General features: G+C 39.0%; 3 protein-coding genes across 19 annotated transcripts in view; 2 read left to right on the plus strand and 1 right to left on the minus strand.

Moving 5' to 3' along the window:
* The window catches only part of emid1 (EMI domain containing 1), a 52,124-nt gene extending 49,841 nt beyond the window's left edge, over positions 1-2,283 (plus strand). For all 5 annotated transcript variants that reach the window (XM_044197602.1, XM_044197601.1, XM_044197603.1 and 2 more), the window contains one exon: positions 943-2,283. In XM_044197602.1, coding sequence (XP_044053537.1) covers positions 943-1,076 — 134 coding nt within the window. In that variant the 3' untranslated portion in view covers positions 1,077-2,283. The remainder of the gene's footprint in view (positions 1-942) is intronic.
* Positions 2,274-19,853, minus strand: rhbdd3 (rhomboid domain containing 3). Of its 8 annotated transcripts, none has more exons than XM_044197612.1 (7): positions 19,669-19,820; positions 19,431-19,558; positions 7,309-7,402; positions 4,054-4,415; positions 3,287-3,413; positions 2,955-3,209; positions 2,274-2,768 (listed from the first exon to the last, which is right to left on the minus strand). In XM_044197612.1, exons 2-7 carry the CDS (start codon positions 19,444-19,446, stop codon positions 2,600-2,602), a joined length of 1,023 nt encoding a protein of 340 aa, XP_044053547.1. In that variant the 5' UTR covers positions 19,447-19,558; positions 19,669-19,820; the 3' UTR covers positions 2,274-2,599. The 8 variants fall into 8 exon arrangements, with proteins under 8 accessions (XP_044053547.1, XP_044053546.1, XP_044053543.1 ...); XM_044197611.1 differs by having other exon boundaries at positions 7,309-7,414; XM_044197608.1 differs by lacking the exons at positions 7,309-7,402; positions 19,431-19,558 and adding an exon at positions 4,558-4,773 and having other exon boundaries at positions 4,054-4,437; positions 19,669-19,787.
* ewsr1b (EWS RNA-binding protein 1b) lies at positions 7,882-17,874 on the plus strand. Of its 6 annotated transcripts, none has more exons than XM_044197595.1 (15): positions 7,882-7,949; positions 8,466-8,505; positions 8,888-8,939; positions 9,676-9,817; positions 10,662-10,857; positions 10,971-11,227; positions 11,362-11,521; positions 15,032-15,066; positions 15,638-15,667; positions 15,805-15,920; positions 16,008-16,137; positions 16,276-16,386; positions 16,742-16,868; positions 16,971-17,327; positions 17,512-17,874. In XM_044197595.1, the coding sequence occupies exons 1-15, from the start codon at positions 7,934-7,936 to the stop codon at positions 17,546-17,548; spliced, it is 1,806 nt and encodes a 601-aa protein (XP_044053530.1). In that variant the 5' UTR covers positions 7,882-7,933; the 3' UTR covers positions 17,549-17,874. The 6 variants fall into 6 exon arrangements, with proteins under 6 accessions (XP_044053530.1, XP_044053531.1, XP_044053529.1 ...); XM_044197596.1 differs by having other exon boundaries at positions 7,884-7,949; positions 9,679-9,817; positions 15,029-15,066; XM_044197594.1 differs by having other exon boundaries at positions 7,911-7,949; positions 15,029-15,066.
* Positions 19,854-20,307: the final 454 nt, after the last annotated feature.

Below are 20,307 nucleotides of genomic sequence, written 5' to 3' on the forward strand. Positions count from 1 at the left end.
ACCATTTAGGATTAAGCAACATTTGAATCAAAGTCAGATGACAGTTTACTTGTTTGGTTGCTGATGTCGCCACTGTCAATCAAATCTGATCAAACCACACTCACACAGTCCTGCTGAAGCAGAATAGCTGAGTTTTTGAGTGTTAAACAGTTAATATACTCAACTCATTACATAAAATATACCTAAGGTTGTTTTTTAACTTTAATTGTGATTGTTGTTATTTAGTCATGAACGTTATTAAGAAAAACTACGATTTGAAACCAAGTTTTCAGGGGCTTTAATGGTTTGTATAATAATGGTGCTTCGTAGGTCAATGTGTACCAATGGATGTAAAGTATGTAAGTCTAGCCAGTAGTGCTGCAATGATTAGTCAAGAAAACGATTAGTCAAATGACAGAAAATAAATCAACTGCAGTTTTGATAGTTGATTCGTTGTTTAAGTAATTTATCAAGCAAAAATGCCAAACAAGCGCTGGTTTTGGCTTCTCAAAAGTGAGGAATTGCTGCTTTGTATCCTTGAAATTGCATATTGTTGGGTTCTGAACGGTTAGTTTGATAAACAGTCAATTTGAAGGCATTTTTTGCTATTTTTCAACATTTTATAAACAAGACAACTAATCAATAGTAAAAAAAAAAATAGACAGATTTATTGATAACGAAAATAATTGTTGCAGCCCTACTAGCCAGATGCACCTCCTTTACAGCAGAATCAAGCTATGGAGGATTTGACAAATCCCTTGAACGTTCCGACTAGTGAGTTGATTAATAATTTTAATGTAAAAACTGGCCAACTGGTGTCTAGTCAAAATAAGAACCCACGCATGACACCTGCAGGTTAGCAGCTACATCAGAGTAGACTTGGATTAGGACCACAGAGTGCACATGTCCGCACACACTGATGGACAGGGAGGCCCCGTTCCAACTGCTGTCTTTCTTCAACAGAGCCTGATCTAGGGTCTGGGGATGGACCGTTTGGCACAGCCTCCCCTAGTTTCTACAGAGATAAGCGAGCAGGTGCGCTTCCATATCGACTTGCTTCTCCTCTGTCCTCCGACACCAAGGTTCGAGGGAAGTAGCCTCCCCTCCCCACTGCTCACCCTGAGGATCACAGGCTGGGTTGACTCCCCCTCCTATAGGTCTCATCGGCCCTCAACAGATTTAGACCTTATCTGATACCCTCTCTGGGCTTTACCGTCAGATTTAGGATGGGGTGCTCCTCAGGGAACTCCACTGATACTCCACAATGCCCTCCTCCATCAGGAACCTGAGAACTAGTTTGACCCCCACCCATCTCCATAACCAAACACTTATCTTTACATAATACACCCAGCAGCTCCTTCTGTGTCTCATTTCTTTGGCTACAGAACTAAAGCCTCAGAATAAAGATGTTCATGTTTGAAAAAAGGAAAATCTGAATCTTCTGTGGTGCTCCTCGAGCTACAAACAGTTCTGGACAATAAGGGTAATTTAGAGTAATCAGTTATAGGAGGAATCAGATGTGAGGAAACAGACTGGATTTGAGTTTGTATTGCTTTCACAATGTAACTGCAATCTGAAGAGATTCCACTATTTAAGTATATTGCGCATGTACAGTTTACAGGACACAAGTACACAATCAAACCTCTTCTAGTATTCATTTTGTTATACTTCTATCATATTGTTAAACTCAATGTTATGTAGTGCACTAAAAAGATGAATTCATCTCCACTCTGATATGTGTTGCTAACAGTGATTTGTAGTTTTCTGCTGTGTGTTTTTCCCCATTAAAGTACTGATAAAGTGATTTAATATACAATAGTATTTTAATTTGTTTTGCATTTAATTTGTGCAAAAAAAAAAGCACAAACATTTGCCTTTGGGTTTGGTTGCATATCAATAGAATCGGTCATAGGTTATACAAAACATATGAAATAAATACAAAACAAAACATACTGAAATGAAAACAACTGCAAACGCTGTTCATTTCAAGATCTTTAAAACACACACACACACACACACAGGAAATAGCAAAACTGTTAATGGAACTTGAACATATTTTTACCACTGTTGGTAAACTTAGACTGTTTAAACTGTCATGATGAAAAGACTTGATAATTGTTTTTTCATCTTATATCAAACTTATTGTGAAACTATTTAAAATGATCAATTGTAGTTTATTTTGTATGCTGTTGTGTAACCATTTCATATTTCAAACCTTTTTTTCTTGCAAATGTGTTATTGTGTTAAGATAATCCTGTCTAGATGATTGTTGTAATAAAATGATGTTCATTGTCTTTTTTAACATGTCACCTCTCTTTATTTGTGTTATTCATTCATTAAACATGATTACAGCGAAAATAATTGACATCCGCTGTATTTTATGATACAGAAATTGTCTCAAAAGCAGTCAAGTTTGCATCTACACTTGATTAAACTCACAGTTGTGGAAAAACTCAGGCTTTCGTTTCACTTTTCCACAGGAATTCTGACCATTAAAATAGTTCTACAAGTAGCCCGCAGGGGAAATCTAATATTGAAGCTCAGCAAAACCCAAGCATAATCTATGTCCAGTTTACTGCACAAGAGCAAACACTGTTTCAGTCCAGGAGTGTGAGGTTGTCTAGGTGCTCTGCGGTGGCAAAGGGCTCTTCCCTTTTGATACCACCACAGCCTCTTCTCCGACACTGTCATCAATGAGCAGAGAAATGGCGCCATCTAGCTGTTTTGAAGCTGCTAATGCCACTACAGCCTTCTCTGTGGGGAAGCCCATCTTCTCCAGCTGCTGGAGTCTGAGAGAAAACATTTGTCTTTTAGTAAACTGTGACTGATTACTTGAAATCACATAAATAAAACTGTGTTTGAGAAATATTGTGAAGAGTTTTTAGTAAAAAAACAAACAAATAAACCAAAAACAACATATCCATCCATTCACAGAAAATGCAACATGATATACATGATGATATTAAATTACTAACCGCAGAGAGGAGACTGAGGATTTGGGCACCTCCACTTTTGCATCAGGGTCGTCAGCAGCATCCTGTAATGAGGCCAGTATCCCTGCCCTTAGCATCTGCTCATCCAACACCTCGGCCTCAGACTGCACAGCAGACTCTTTCATTATCCAGGCAGGCATTGGATCCACCCATGGGTGGTGGTTGAAAACAGATGGATCCCTCATGGGGGGAGCATCTGCCTGATCTACAGGCATCTTCTGAGAAAGTGATCTAGATCTGTGACAACAAATGAAGTTAAAATGATGATGATGTTTATATTATATCACTTTTGATGCAAACGAGATGAATCGCACCTCTGTGAGGTAGTGTAGATGGGCAATCTGAACCTGGCTGAAGTGGGAACAAATGCCCAATGAGGAATTAAGTCCAAGACCCTGGCCTCCTCCAGCTCCTGTAACATCCCAATAAAGGGCTGATGATCTGAGAGGTATATTAAGTATCATAAAAAAAGACTTGAGAGGGAGACATTGTGTTATTCATATGGAAATATGCTTCATTATAGATTTGATGGGGGAGGGCACACTTCATCTCAAACCCTCAGCAACAAAGCACACGCCTATACTATGGGTCATCTAGAGGATAAAACAAATCTCTAAAACCGCTGCTCCAAGCAAACATGGAGACAATATAAAACATTTAAATTTGTTATCAAATGCCTTTTAATGGCCATGCACACTTGCACACACAGGTGTTCTCAATTACTGTGGCTGATTAGACCTCTGCTCAGATTGAAGTTGGGCAGCTGATTTCACCAATTTCTATGTACTAATAAGAATGAAAAAGTCTCAAGTTCAACTAAACTAACAGGAAAGGGAGTAAGATGTCAATAAAGCACAGTCTGCACACTTACAGTCATCAGTAGAGGTCTAATAAGTAAAAACCCCTGTGTGGGTTTACCATGAGGGGCTTTAAGGCATCCATCAAAACCAAGGGAAGGGACAAACAATCGCATTTGCTTTGGTGAAAGTTAACTGTACCTCTATAAACCAGAATATGTGTTTGTTGGGGAATATATTTTTGTATGTGTGCATCAAATGACTGCAGAAACAGGAAAGGATACAGTTGTGTCCGATGAATATTGTGCAGAAGTGAAGCAGGGCAGGTGTCCCGGGCAGCAGCAGCAGACCAATCAGCAGAAGAAGCCAGGGGAGAAACCAGACAGGCAAACACCTCAGCAGCCTCCTCTGTGACACCTGACGACACTGCGCTGTAAACAGAGCCAGCTGGATGGCAGAGTAACCACAGATCCGACTTGCCTCCCCCCCACCGACAAAGAGGACCAGGGTGTAAAGAAGAGGTAATATGGCCATTGTCAGGATAGACAGGGCGAGGAAGGCAAATGTTCCCCAGCGGCGCTCCTGACACCGTCCAACCAACAGCAGGAGAACAACACTGACCAGCAGAGAGGGCAGCTCATCGTGACTGAAAGCATACAGGAACACATCTGAGGAGGAGTAAAGGAGTTGGGGGAGAAATTTGCATTATATGCTTTAAATTTCACCAACGCTAAAATATCTGATTTGCATGTAAACCCATGAAGCCGGGTCATTATAGACACAGTTACCTCTGACCCTTGGGAAGTCTCCACCTGGACCTAAGCTGAGACTTGCCTGGATGCCCCCAGCATACATCAGCAGCATGAGTGCTATCGATAAAGATGTTCCCAGACAGAATCCAGGGCGATCTGATCCAAACCAAAACCATGCTGATAATATACGATCAAGCATGATTTAGGCTTAGCTGTAGTTTCTCCACTCACTTGTCCTTTTGTGGCATAATTCTGGTAAACAAGCATATGTTTGTGCTCACAACAAGCACAACGTATTGCACAAATGAAATAGGTAAAGAAATATAACCCTATTTATTTTCTCACAATATTGAGAGTGGGAGCTGGAGTCGAATAATGACGGTATAAATCCACAACTATTTATCTTCAGTAAATCCTCTCTGCCACCGACAAGGAATACTTTTTACTCACACGACGAGCCTACGAGTTTAACTGCTATTCTATAATAACTATAGCCTTTATACGTGAGTAATAAATGTTTTTAAATAAGAAGGCTTCATCCATGGGGCTAAGTGGATGCCAACTTCCGCACTACATTACATCTTTTTTGTTTTTTGTTTTATTGGCAAACAACGAAGTGGTGCATTACCGCCACCTACTGGTATGGAGTGTGGACCAGACTAGTATACATTATTCAAAAACAAAAAAATACGAAACAAAAACTCATATCCTCTCAATCATTTAAGATACTGAAATAGGATTAGATTTGTTTCCGGAGTTCTTTTGGAGAATGTCAATGGTCTTGTATCCTCTATCCACTGCACTGCTAACAATATTGCAAGCATTTCTCCCTTTTTTGAGATGAAACTCTGGAACAATAAATGCTACTCCTATTTTATTAACTAAACTCTTTGTTGAATCTGTGTGGATCTGGATGTAACTGTGGTAACTATCGATATATGCCTGTATGGTATGTGAATTAAAAACAAACTCCCTATCCTTGTTCTTTTTTTCTAATAATGTAAAATCTACTGTGGTGTTAGGAAGTATCCAAGGTTGTATCGCTGGCAATGGTACTGTTGGACTGAAGTTTAATTTGGCTACTTTAAGTTCTGTTGCTTTTTGTGTCACTGTCCATCTAAAGCTTTTTGTTTCCCTCCTTTCCTTTTCCCAACAAGGTTTTAAAGTGTCTTGTGTTGGGTGATCTCGACTACTGCCCTGTAAATGTACCCAGTAATTCAATGATAGCTGTATCCTTTCTCCCATTTCCACCTGTAACGCTGTGGTTGGGGTTTTAAATGCTCCTGTGCATAATCTCAGAGCCCGATACTGAATATCCTCTAACTTTTTGAAAGATGTGCTTTCTGCCAATCCATCCACACAGCCATAATCTAATATTGATCTAATTACTCCACTGTATATGGCCTTCAAAGCAGTTCTGTCTGCTCCCCATTCGCTTCCAACTAAACACCTTCTTAGATTTATTACTTTCTTACATTTGTCCACTACTTTCTGAAAATTTACAGCCCATGTAATTCCTTCATCAAACCATAACCCTAAAAACTTTGTGTTTCACTCTCTCCAATTCTTGATTATATGATTTTAGTTTTACCTCACTACCAATTCTTTTCCTTGTAAAGAACATTGTCTTTGTCTTATCAACTGAACATTTTAAACCCCATTTATATGACCACTCTTCAGCCCCCTGCAGTTTCTTTACAATGAATTCCAAATTTCTTCCCCTCTTCCAAATTGCCCCAAAAAGCGAAAACCCCTTCGCATTCTCTATTTCCATAAATACATCATTTATCATTATGGAGAATAATAAAGAGCTTACTATGCTTCCTTGAGGTGTTCCATTTTCAACAACACCTTTCCTGAATAGTTCTTTCCTATTCAGACTTGTATTGATCTTCCTAGTAAAAAGTCCTTAATCCATCTGTATATTCAACCTTTTTTTAGGCTAATTTACAAAGTCTGATTAATAATCCTTCTCTCCACATCATATTGTATACCTTCTCTATATCAAAAAAGACAGCCATTACACTTCCTCTGTTTATCTGTGCTTTTCTAATTTCATGTTCTAAACATACAGCTGGATCCATAGTATTTCTTCCTTTCCTAAAGCCACTCTGGTATTTGGATATATATCCTTTATGTTGTATATGATATATTAACCTTTCATTTGTCATTTTCTCCATTATTTTGGAGATGTTGGATGTTAAAGCAATTGCTCTATAATTCCCTGGGTTTGGGCAATCTTTTCCTGGTTTGCATATAGGAACTACAACAGCCTCCTTATAACTTTGTGGCAATTTTCCGTCCTCCCAAACTTTTCTATATGGTTCCAGTAATATATTTATCATTAAATAACAAATCGCCTGCTGCTGACATCTTGGTTTTCTTGAGAGACCGGTTCAGTTCTGTCTTTGTAAATTGCTTATTTAGTATCCCATTCTTGTCTTTCTCGTGTTGTAGGCCTACTAGCTTTAAGGTTTTTTGCCAGCATCGCTGCTTTCTCCTCATCTCTCACTGCTGTTGTTTCGCCATAATTTAAGACTGGATACCCATACTCTTTTTTAATCCCATTCATTCTTTTTATCATTCTCCAAACTTTATCAATTTCTGTCTGCCTTCCTAGTATCCTCCAAAAGTCCTTCTTTGCGTTTTTATGAATCTTCTTACATTTGCTTGCAACTTTTTATATTCAATAAGATTCTAAAAACTGTGATTCCTTTTTAACATTTTAAAAGCTTTATTTCGATGCTTTATCACATTCCTTTGTCCACCATGATACAATTTTCTTACTGTGCTTTCCTCCCTTCTTCTGCGTCACGTCGTCTTCTTCTTCTTTGTGTTTTCTGGCAGTTGGCAAACCACAGCAAAGGTACATTACCGCCACCTACTGGACACACTGCCAATAGGTTTGCAGAAAAAAACAACCAAATTCACACTGCAAACAGAAAATTAATTGCCAACAGTTTTGATAATAGATTGTCAATTATCAAAAAAATTACACATATTCTCTGGATCGAGCTTCTCAAATGTGAGGATTTGCTGTTTTTGTCTGTTTTATGTGATAGTAGGCTAAATTGAGTATCTTTGGCTTTGGGACTGTTGGACAGACAAAAAATAATAAATAAATTGGAGGGGTTGTGAGATGATTGATGGGGTAGGAAAGAAGAAGAAATAAAACTCTGATACACAAGTTTGCATTATTTTTGTGTCTCTAATATTAGCTTTTTGTGAAATTGTGGATAATTTGACGTCTTTGGGTCACTTAATGTCACGACGTGAAAATGATTATTCAGGGCCTCCGTCACTGCTCAAGCAAGGGCACGTATATCTCGCGAGATTGTGTGGCTCCTGCGTAAACAAGTACATTTATCCCGAAGCCAGCTCCGTCCAGTCGTCTACACACAGGCACACGAAAATGGCGTCGGCTCCGGGTGAGTGGAGAATTATGATCTTTAATACTAATTTTGAAGAAATTGTGTTAGTTCATTTAAACAGCTTAGTGGTAGGACTTATTTTAAAAGAGATTACGTAGTTACTATCCGTCTTTTTGGTTTATATCATGTCGAATATCGTTTAGCGTTAGCTAGCGCTAGGCTCAAGGCCTAGTCTTGTTAGCTCATCTAACGTTAGTCGTTGCGGTACGTTAATTATTACCGGGTGAATTTTTATTTTATTTCGGCAATCCGACGTTGATAATGGACGCGAGATTACCAATTACCAAAGTAGTTTTTTGTATGTATATGCCGATAATTCCTACCTGCCTTAATTAGTTTTGAAGCATTGTCTTGTTTAATGAATGGCTTATGCTAGTGCACGTTGTCTGTGTAGTTGAATGGCGACCTAACGACGGGTCTGTAAAGTGCTGCTAGCATTAGCAGCACTTTTTGCGCGCAAACAATGTTTTATTAGCTCAGTCGTTAGCTAACCAACTTGTAACTTTTCTTTAGCAGATTACAGCACCTACAGTCAGACCACTGCTCAGCAGGGGTAAGAGTCTAAAATTATTTTACAAAATTATTAAATAATGTTTTTGTGTGTGTATGTGTGCATGAGTTTTTTTTGTTTTGTTTTTTTAATGAGTATCGAATGAGTTCATGGCCTCACTTCAGTGTTACCGTTGGGAAAAGGAAATCAAGCTGTGGTTGCTGAGAAAGTACTATGTAAATGTACTAGTGTTAATTTAGGGAATATGATAGAAACAAATTGTTTAGTAACGTTATATGCGACACATGGAAAAGTACATTTATTAAGTTGTTTAATTCCGAGAATTCGAGAAACTCGCGTAAATAAATAAAGAGTGCATAGTATGTCCATGTTTAAGGGGGGCCCTATATCTTCTGATGCTAAAACTGATTTGTGTGTTTTACAGGTATGCCTCTTATGCTGCCCAACCCTCACAAACTTATGGACAGTCTGCACAGGTGAGATTTAACATAGCGCTGTAGTTGTTTGACTATTGTGGTTTGCTCTGTGCCGGGCCAGTGATTTATTAAGATTGTAATACTTGACATTACAACTTTATGGATAATTTTAAAGGAACACTTCATCCCAAAATCATAATCACGTATTTATCCATCTAGATTGTTCTGGTATGAGTTGCCTAGTTTTGGAGATATCGGGCCATAGAGATGTCTGCCTTCACTCGAATCTTGAATATAATGGAACTATATGGCACTTGGCTTGTGGAGCTCAAAGCGCCAAAGCGTTTCATGTAGGAACCATTTTCTTTCCTCTGTTCATATACACACACGATAGATAGATAGATAGATAGATATGAGAGAGAGAGATCACAACATGTAAGAGAAAAAATTGTATTTTTGGTTTTGGGGTGAACTGTCGTTTTTTTGTTGTTGTTTTAAAGATTGGTTTGTTAATTCAAATATAAATGGAAGCACACATTGTGCTTGTAAAATTTATAATGAGTAAACTGGAAACAGGAAGTCATTGAAAGTCGAATCCAAACATAACTGGTAGCCCACTACAGGAAATCTTGTGATGTTGGTCTGATTAAGACAGTTCAGTAAGTATGGGTAAAATTATCAATATTGTTGATTAATGTCCTTTTTAAACATAAAATAGTTACTCAAAACTAAGTTTTGTGATGACTTGGTCAATGTCTATTCTACCTAGCAGCTAAAGCATGCTCTCTTCTTTCAGCAGACCTATGGTCAACAGACTTATGGATCATATGCCCAACCTGCTGCTGCTGACGGCACTTACACCCAGGCAACACCTGCTGCTGGAAGCTACCCCCAGCAGCAACAACAGTATGGGTCTTCGTATGGCCAGCCAGCAGCAGGTCAGTTATTAAAATAGGAGTATATGACTTATTTTGATGTGGTTCTGCTTGGAACTACATGCAATGGGTTGGACAGAATGAAATCTGGTTGACACACTGCCCTCACTCATTTGAACAGAATGTTAATTTTATGAAACGCTGAAATGGCACAATTTGTAGAACACACAGATTTGTGCTCCACATTTGATTTTTGATAGTTTATCAAGTCTAGATAGCAAAAAAATGCATCGAAAGTGGTGAGATGTAAATCATGAGTTATATTCATAGGCCTTTTTGGAAATCTGATACAGGTGCCTTTAAGTCTGGCTGCCTAAATCAGATTTCAAACAGTTGTGTACTTGCAACGTGTCAGTCATTTATATAGTGTATCTAGGTAATGATGCCTGAACATGTATTCTGACCTGTTCACTTGTAAAGAAATAAATATGGACATTGATTTCTAAAGATTGGAATTTACAGGTTTGTCTGCAGCCTGGAGAGTCTTTGTTTCAAAGACGTACCCTTCGAGGTCCAGTGTGTAACATTTACGGGAAGCTACTGGCAGAAATGGATTAAAGTATTTCTAAGTATGTTTAATTAGTGTATAATCACCTGAAAATAAGAGTTTTACCGCCATGTTTCTACAGTAGCCCAGATCGGACAAACTAAACACTGACTCTAGATAGGGCCGTTGACGTTTTTCGTGGCCACCATAGTTTCTCCTACACGCTTGGAAGGGCAGGGTAATGTGAGTGCTATTGCAAACTGCAATTTCACCACTAGAGGCCACTAAATCCTACACACTGGACCCTTTAAGTCTAATTGATCAGTGTTAATTCAGAAATGCTGTTTATGTTTTCCACAGCTGGCTATCCTGCTGCCCAGTCTACCACTCATAGCTACTCCCAGTCAACCCAGGGTTATGGAGCCAGTGGTTATGACAGTACTCCTGCTGCTGCTGCACCAGCTGCCTCCCAGTCTTACGGCTCTCAGCCAGGGTATACTGCCCAGTCTGCCTATCCTGGTTATGGCCAGCAGGCTGCTCCCACTGCACCACAGAGGTATGTGCCCCTCTGCTAGGAGCCAAATAACAAGTGAAATCACAAGAACGTACTTATCTTTTCTTCTTTTTTTTTTTTTAACTTTATGCTCTGTCTTGCTTTGTCTCTATCAGTTACAATGCTAACAGCCAGCCGGCTAGTTACAACCAAAATAGCTACTCTCAGCCGGCAGCATATGGCCAGCAACAGCCTGGCTACCAGGCCCAGCAGGCAAGCTACGGCCAGCAGGGGTACCAGCAGCCGGCCCAGCAGGCCCAACAGGCTCCCCCTGCTTACCCTCCCCAGGCTGCTGGGTCCTATGGGCAGGCTTCAGCCAACCAGTACGGCCAGCAAGGTGGACCTCCCAGTTACAACCAATCCAACCATTACAGTAAGCTTTGCTTTTCATCCTTGCCTAGCTGCTGTTTTCTAATCCTCATTGATACAGTTCAGTTTAATGTCACTGTAAATATACTTTGATGACTGTATGTCATCTGTATTTGATGCATTTGTGCTCTTTTGTAGATAATTACAGACAGGATGGCCAGGGTGGAGGTTCTGGTTACTCTGGCTCTGATTCTGCAAGGTACCCTGGGGCAGGGGAGAGCAGGGGCCCTGGCAGGGACAGCTTTGATCGAGGTGGAATGATGCATCGTGGGCGTGGAGGCATGGGCCGTGGCATGGGGTAAGTGTCTTTCCTTAGCACTTAACCTCACATGTGTTTTGACTCTACAGGTGCTGTGGCCGCTTGGCAGGGCTGAGGCAAGTCCCCATCAAAAACAGCAGGAATGACCCAAAGTAATATACCGTCAATTTTTGCAACTTTTTTTCTTAAGCATTATAGAAAAACTCATAATTTATCAGCATCGATTGCTGATAAATTCTGACCGTCCCATATTATGAGTACATGCTAACATTGGCAGAAGTTATAGCTATTCTCAGCCCTGCCTCTCATTTGGCCAAAGGTAAGAAAAAGGTTTGTCCCTTTTTTTTCTTTTTTCTAAGTTTATTTTGATCAGAGACCTGTGCATAAACATTTAGGCTGAGCAGCTTATATCCTAAAACATCACATGATTATGATCTAATATCAGAAAGTTTTAGGATGACTACTGAGAAGTTACATATTTCATGGTTGGTCAGGGAATGTGATAGAATTGTATTACAAGAATATCTTACATACATATTATCAAAACTATAATGGGTTTCCTCAAGGAAGGTTCAAACACTCACTATCTCAGCAGCACCCTTTTTTTTTTTTTTTTTAACAAAAAACAATCAGTTTCTCACTATGGTGCATCATTCCCTGTAGGGTGACACTTACAATTGCTCCAAGAAGAATGCAATTAGAAGTTGCAGGAATCCTGCAGATTTTTGTTGCCAATTATTGTGATCCTAGTCCTTAACTAAAATTTAGTGTCCTGCAAGACCTTACAACATAACAAATATTTTAGTAAATGCAGTACATTCTGTTGCATTTCAAATACATATTTATCCATACTCAGGTGCAATATGTGGGTCAATACATTTCCTCTTACGGTTTTTCCCTTTTTACTTACAAATACATTCACTGGTGCTATCAGTTTATGGTTGTTTTTTACAAGGCTGTCGCTGGCAATAAGTATTTGTCCTCATTTGATTGGCCCGAAGAAGTAATACGAAAATAGCAGAAAAGATGCTAATGGTACTGCAAGACCTCAGTAATATATTTCATCAACTACAGAGAAAAAGAAAACGAGAAACTATTTTCTCTCAAATTTCTCAGCCAGTTTTCCCCATGTAGCTCCAACATTGGTTCTAAAAGATGATCACAATTTATCACTTGATGTCATCTATTGTACTAAAAGAAGTTGTTAAATGGGTTGTTTTGGTCAATGTTTCAATATCCATCCAAGCTAAAATTCATCAGTGAAAACTTATTATGGTCAAAAAATACTAAGAGCAAATTTGATACAAGTCACACTTAGTTTTAGAACACACCCAATATTTTTATTTGCCAGCCATGTACTAGCAGAGTTTTCTGGTGTCACACCTCCTTGACAAAGTTAGAGGGGAAAAAGACTTAGGTCTAGGGATTTTACAAGGCATGGAGACACAAAGGGCTTATTAGTGTTTGAGGGACTGTCTCAGTGCAGATACATTCAGTCCATTGATTTTGGTGTAGTGGGATCCAGTCTAATCTCAGCCTGGCTACAAAAACTGGTATTCAGGTGTATTATGTTTTTTTTTTTTTTTTTTTTTTTTTTTTTAATTAAAAAAAAACATTTTTGGTATTGTATGTCTAATGTAGATGTGTATCCCTCATGATAGTGAAATTGGAACTGAATTGAGCTGGTTCTTAATACATTTTACTCTGGTACCCTCATTGAAATGCCATCCCATTTGTTCTTTATACAGACTGGGCATTTGAACAGTTGGTTCCCTGTTAGTGCACATTGTCTACTATTCTCTGTAGCCGGAAATGGTTTGACCCAACCCCCAAATCAGATTAACTGACATTCAGCTCCCTTGAAAAGGAATTGAAAGGGTAAACCAAGAGAGAGGCCAGGGGTATTAAGGTGAACAGAGGTTATACTGTATATTGTTTTGGGTTAGATTGGTTACCACTGCTGTAAAACTAAGATGAAAAACATTTTTAAGCAGCATATTTGGTTTCTCAAATACTACACAGGCACTCCTTGATATAAATCTTGATAGCATGACAGGTTTTCATTTTTAGGATTTGGTTTTAGGAACGATATCTATCTATATATATATATATATATATATATATATATATATATATATATATATATATATATATATATATATATATATATATATATATATATATATATATATATATATATATATATATATATATATACTAAATAAATAAATAAATTTCTTCAGCTCTTGAATAATGTCAGAAATGGCACGAGAATCATCAGCTGTTATTTCAGGTGGGTTTTTTTGTTTTTTTAAGGTGTATAGTTTTTTGTTTTTTACAATTTCATCTTTCGTCTGGTTTACACCAGTGTAAACTATTTTAAAATAATAGAGTTCTGCATGACTTGTTTCTTCTGGTTTTTGGTGCAGCAAATACACACACACACAAACACAGTTTTTAGACATTTCGGTGAATTTTATACAATACAGGACGCTAATCAAGCAGCTCTGCAGTGTTACCAAATTAGTGGTAAATAAGAAAACATAGAAACAAATAAATAGGAATGCAACCCTAAATACATTTTTATACTCAGATGTAGCCTATATGTTTTTATAGGTAAATTTAATTTTAGCTTTGCACAGGTATATTTGTGTGTTCTGGGGGGAGGTGGGGGGTGGGTGCACATTATGTCATTTTGAAATGTTTGAAATTGTTTTTGTGGTTTGGAATACAAATGTTTGATCACATTCTTTTGAGCACTTTTTAACATGCTTTGTCACGTTTATACCGTACAGGTAACAGTGAGAGCCATTTAAAACCATCTTTTCTCTAAAAAGTATCTGTACTCAGTACAGAGCCGCCAGCTTAAGCAGCAGGAGGGAGCTTAAACAAAGATTCTGGGTCTGCCTTTTTTCAAGAACTGAGGATGGTGGTGTTTATAAGCATGATGGGTTTATTAATTGACCAAGTCTTTGTATTTTATTAAACGTAACCCTGGTAAACACTGTAAAGTTATCTTTTTGGTGTTTTTGTCTTGAACAATGTATAATTGTATTTATTATTTTATTACCTGGTGAATGTGATCACCTGACCATCTTGTGACATTTCAGATGCACTGTGTCTGTTTTTTACACTTGTACACATCTGATTCAGCTGTAACTTTTGTTAGAACTAATGTTATTGGGGTTTCTGGGTAAAACTATTTATATGCCACCAATGCATCTGAAATCTTTCTACCTGTGTACAAATGTTTGGGTTTGTTCACATTTTGAAAGGCAGTGAAAATGTGTTAGTCATTCATATTTTGCACAAATGTATCCACTACTGAAAACTGTCACTGAAGTTGTACTCAGCTAAGGAATGGCACATAGTTAATACTCTTATCCCCTCGATTCGATTGTGTATTTATAATTTTGGGGAGTTTTTAGTTGCTGTTCGGCCAGTTGGAATGTTTTGATTACTCCCTCAATCAAGCCACTTTGCTCGAGCCATGGAAGTGGCTGTAAAAGGGAAATCGCCTTCATATCTCCATTTATTCCCCCATAGCAGCGCTGGAGAGAGAGGTGGCTTCAGTAAGCCTGGTGGTAAGTTAACGAGTATTACACTGGTTAGTCCTTTCAAAGCCTTAAACCTTTTGAGCAAATATGCTTCGAGTATTGATGTGTCTTACATTGTGGTATGCACAATTTTATTTACATGAACACATCTGAAAATATTGGGAAATTTTTTTTCAATGCCTGAGACCATTTTCTCTGGGGTACTTGGTATAATTCAGTCTCTGCTTACGGTTTTACAAGGAGTTTTTGACAGGTTAATGAGAAATTTCCACTCAAATGTGTGTTGTTTTTTTTTAAACAAATATCCTGAGCTGAATTCCTGGGTTTTTTTGAGGATTTCTTACTGGTCTTAGAGGCTTTAACACAATTATTTGCCTAAGGGTCTGAGGTGTTCTATTTTCAATTCAATATATCACTTGTGAGAATTGTGGTGTACCATAAGGTGCCATTTTCAACTTCCCTATATGGCTGACAGTGTTTATAAAGGAGTGTCTGGATTATCTTTTGTAGTACTCCTCAGGTGTTGTACACTGAACTTCATTTGCACAGACTGACTTTTCTCAATCTATTGCTCTCTCCCTCGACTGATGGACTACAGGACCTATGGGCGGTGACGAGCGTGATATGGGTGAGTAGAGTGACACTAGACCCCTCATTACTCCTTAAAATTGGTTGATCATATACTGAATACTTTTCTTTAAGTGTTATTAGGAAAGATTGTAATTTTTTGTACTGCATATTTACATTTTTATGTATTTGTTGTAGGGCGTCCTGAAGAGCAGGATGACTCTGAGAACAGCACGATCTACATCACAGGGTTGACTGAGAAGGCTAACCTGGAGGAGATGGCTGAATTCTTTAAACACGTTGGCCCAATCAGAGTAAGAATAGCTCTAAACTCCTTAAATGTTGGTGTAAGCAGAACTAATGTGGAAACTAAACAACATTAATTCTCTTTGTATCTCAAGATTAACCGCAGACTTGGTCAGCCTGCCATTAACATATACACAGACAAGGACTCAGGGAAGCCCAAGGGAGATGCAACCCTGTCCTATGAGGAGCCAATCTGTGCCAAAGCAGCTGTGGAGCATTTTGATGGTACTATTTATTTACTGCACATCAGACCTCAACACAATCACATAAATAAAACAAATCTAAAAGCATCTGTTAAATTCATCCAATTAATATAACTTGTGAATGGCTGTTACATTTTCATCTTTATATTTTTAACTGTAGGGAAGGAGTTCCAAGGCCGAAGGCTTAAGGTGTCCATGGCACGCCGCAAGCCCATGATGGGTGGAATGAGAGGTGGCATGCCCATGCGAGATGGCATGATGGGCCGTGGAGGTAAATGTCATCAGTGTTTGTTAGTTAGACTATTTAAGGGCATGTTCACACTATTCTTCACTGTCAGGTGCTTACGTGATTTGGAACCCCCCCACCTTTCCTCCAACTTTAGTCTCAGTAAAATGTCTAGCTTTTGGCTCCACAAGAAACCACTTGTCAAAGATGTTGAAATATTGGCTGCTCAGTCTCTGGCTTCAGATGACAAACTTGCAGTTGGACCCTATAGCATATTGAAGCTGTCCTGCAGTCGAAGATGCCAGTGAACTGCATCCTAGTTGCTGGACACAGCTGGAAAAAATATAAAAAATAGTGGGAACAGTCATATTAAAGGGTTATAATTGCCCTATCTTAACAGGTATGATGGGCCGTGGAGGAGACCGTGGTGGGTTTGGCCCACGAGGTGGTCCACGTGGTATGGGCAGAGGTGGACCCACAGGAGGCAACATGCAGCAGAGAGCTGGCGACTGGGAGTGTCCTAACCCGTATGTATTACTTCATAGTGCAGTGTCTTCTTGGATGCCTTTTTTTTTTTTTTTTTGTATCAAAAATTAGCTTGTAATTTATTTAATGGTCTGTGTTCCCAGGGGTTGTGGTAACCAGAACTTTGCCTGGAGGATGGAGTGTAACCAGTGCAAAGCCCCCAAACCAGAAGGGTTAGGTGGTGGCCCTCCGTTTCCCCCTGGAGGTGACCGAGGCAGAGGTGGCATGGGAATGCGTGGAGGCAGAGGTATGGACCGTGGTGGGCCTGCGGGAGCTGGAGGCCCAGGTGGCCCTGGAGGTTTCCGTGGAGGCTGGGGAGGCGACCGTGGTGGATTCAGAGGACGTGGTGGAATGGATAGGGGAGGTTTCCGTGGGGCCGGGCGTGGAGGACCACCCATGGACCGAATGGGTGGCAGAGGTGGAAGAGGAATGGGCCCACCAGGTGGCAAGATGGATATGAGGTAGGATTAAGACTCCTCTCCCAAATAGATGTTTTAATGCTCTTGTTTTGAGTAATTCCGGCACTGCTGACCATAATTATAAATTGTTGTAATTTTAATGCCATTGAAAAAAGCAAATGAATGCGAACCAGACGCTGTGGATATAGAGATCTCACTACTTTTATGTTCTCTTGCTCTTTTTAAGGGACCATCGCCAGGAGCGCAGAGACCGACCCTACTGAACTTGACTGTTCCTCTTGTGGAAATTGATTTTAAGACAAGAATTTTTTAATTTATGATTCCGTATTTCGATGGTTATAGAACTGCTTTCAAACATCCAGTGCAGTTTCATTCAACTCGTGTTTCCATTTTTTTAATTTTAGTTTACTCATGTTTATGCTACATCTTGTATTTTGCATGTTTTTGTTTTTTTTGTTTTTTAATATGCAGATTAGGTTTGACGTTGTATTGTAAAATGCAATTTTTTTTCATTTAACGCAATTGCTTCCCCTTTCCCATAACTACAATTGTAATGTCACATTTGGGAAATAAAATTTTACTGATTTGATGTTTTTGAGTTCAAGGCCTTTAATCAACTTTCCAAAATTGAAGTCCTATAGAGAAAGCTCTAACACATATGAATGCAGTCTCTTTGAGTTGGGAGTTCACAGTGGTTGTTTGTGTCCAATGGCAACATATCTGATATGTTGCTGCTGAAGGCATATTTGGTAGGTGGTTCTTAAAGGAAATGTGGTCATACATCTACAATTAATAATTAAGTCAAATCAGACTTTTAAATAATGCAACTTTTGGTTGATGTCAAAAGATAAATGAAAAGATTGGGTGTATAACAAAATAAACAGTGTTTGATCATGGTAAAGCAGTGTAAAGCTTCTAATTGCATCTCAAGTGATTTGGTGTTGGTACAACCAGACAGGAAAGTTCAAAGATGAAAGTAGTCACCTCCCTGTCACATTACTTGATCAGTTGAATACTTGTTCACCACAGATAATAATTTAGCTCTGTTAAAGCCATGCTCCCCCTATCTGTGGTGAATTGACATGAACATCTCTGCCTGGAGGACCAAGTGTAGGACACATTAGAGTGCCTCAATAAGACTTGTGCCAGAGTGTTCTTTGGACTGCCACCTACAAGATTATGGATTTCTTAAATCCTATTACATATTCTGAAGAGCACTTCAGAGTGTTAATATTTTTTGAGTGCATCAGCTATTTGCTATTTTTAGACCCAGACTAGTGCACTACTTTTTTTGGGAGGGGGTGATTTCTACCATTCATTTCTTGTATGTAGATGTACATACAAGAAATGAGTGCCTGTTGCTGTTACTCTTGTTGCCAATAGGGGGTGCAGGTTGGCCTGAAACTTCTCTTGCTGCAGTTCTGACTCAGGATACTGGCTGGACCTGGTTTCTGGTGCTTTGCATCAATGATATTATGTCTCCTTGTACACACAAAAGACTGAAGGGTCTGACCTGACAAAACAACATACAGGACTTCAAGCCTTTCCTTATAAGTTATTTAATTCAATTTTACCCTTCAGATTGAAGTAGCAGTCTTATCAAATTGGCAGTAACTTATGTTGTGCCTTCCATGACTTACTGTTGCCATGCAGAGCTATAGAATTGTAACCTGATATAACACGAGACAAAATCAACTCGGAACCGGAGAAATGACCTCTGTTGTTTGGAAATCACAAATACCTAGAACGTTTCTCTCTTCTTTTTTTTGTCTCATAGTTTCCCATTTTAACTGCATTCACACTTGGGTCTCATTACTGTATTTTCTAAATGGAGCAGTATTCCCTATAAGGCAATCAAGTTGAATTAAGCGCTATTATTAATCACAGATGTGAATCCTTGGCACATTTTATTTTAACATCTGGCAAACATACGGCTATTAAGACCATCCTCCAGCTCTTTGATGTTTTATTTTCATACATCTATTGGGTTACAACTTGATAATCCTGCCTGAAGGATTGTCAAAGTCATTTGGTGAGACAGTATGTTACATCCTATGCAAAATTTTCTATTTAACAGTTTGTCTACAAATTGCCTCAGTCGAACACTTCAACTTCCACAGTAAACAGACCTGTATGTTTATGTACCTGTCATAAAAAACATTGTGAATACAGCAGCTGGCTTTCTTTCAGAGCCCCCAAGTTTAGAGCGGGACACAAAATCTTTTCCACTTCCAGGACTGCTGTGCTGTTTCTAATCCTGACCTGTGATCTCCCTGTGGAGGGGAAAAAACAAGAATCTAATACTTTTTTCTTGATTATAAATAGCCGACAGGTCATTCTATTTCTAACAGCTCACAGCTTTGTACATTAGAAGTGGTCTGACCTCACAAGCTTGTTACTGATGAGAGTAATCAAGGCTCGGCCCTCTGTTATCCCTCGGGGAAACCCTGTCCCAGCTGACATCTTGAAGTGCTTCTCATTTTCAGTGTCCAGTTGTTCATGTGGATTAATAGAGCTGAATTCTCTCCCTCTATCCCTCTCTCCCTCTTTACTGACAGAAAAGCTGATTCATCCAGGCCCAGAAAATGATCTCATCAACCCCCACCTTCTCCCGCCCTCTCCCTCTCTCTCTATCTCTCTTCCGACCCCTCCCTTCCTTCCTTTCTTTCTTTCTTAAACAGACACATCCCTCTTTTTAAATGAAAACAAGCCCTTCTTTTTTGCAGTGGGCTTTACTTAAATTCAAACAATCACACATTAGGAGAGTAGCTACATGAGCCGCTCCAGAGGAGAGCCCACAATTTTAAAAAGGGTGGAAAGGATTTTTAAAGGTCCAGACAGACGTTTTTAAACATACAAAGTCCTGGTATATTTACAAACAAGGGAAGTGTTGAATTTATAGATGAAAAATAAGGGTTTCTGTGTATCCCAACAACTTTCAGAATTAGAGCCCATATACATAATTAACTGTTGAGGTTTTCAACAGCATCAGAAAACATTAACAACTTTAGTTGAGTTTGTA

The sequence above is a fragment of the Siniperca chuatsi genome, linkage group LG5 (genome assembly GCF_020085105.1).
Source record: "Siniperca chuatsi isolate FFG_IHB_CAS linkage group LG5, ASM2008510v1, whole genome shotgun sequence".
NCBI lineage: Eukaryota > Metazoa > Chordata > Actinopteri > Centrarchiformes > Sinipercidae > Siniperca > Siniperca chuatsi.

Excerpts from the sequence above, each read along its gene's own strand:
- ewsr1b (XM_044197594.1), top strand. Across the intron at positions 8,940-9,675 it reads CTTATGGACAGTCTGCACAG|CAGACCTATGGTCAACAGAC; the intron begins GTGAGATTTAAC and ends CTCTTCTTTCAG. Across the intron at positions 11,522-15,028 it reads GGCATGGGCCGTGGCATGGG|CAGCGCTGGAGAGAGAGGTG; the intron begins GTAAGTGTCTTT and ends ATTCCCCCATAG.
- rhbdd3 (XM_044197608.1), bottom strand. The coding sequence starts at position 4,720 with ATGCTTGATCGTATATTATCAGCATGGTTTTGGTTTGGATCAGATCGC. Across the intron at positions 4,438-4,557 it reads AGACTTCCCAAGGGTCAGAG|ATGTGTTCCTGTATGCTTTC; the intron begins GTAACTGTGTCT and ends ACTCCTCCTCAG. Across the intron at positions 3,414-4,053 it reads AATATTCATCGGACACAACT|ATCATCAGCCCTTTATTGGG; the intron begins GTATCCTTTCCT and ends TATACCTCTCAG.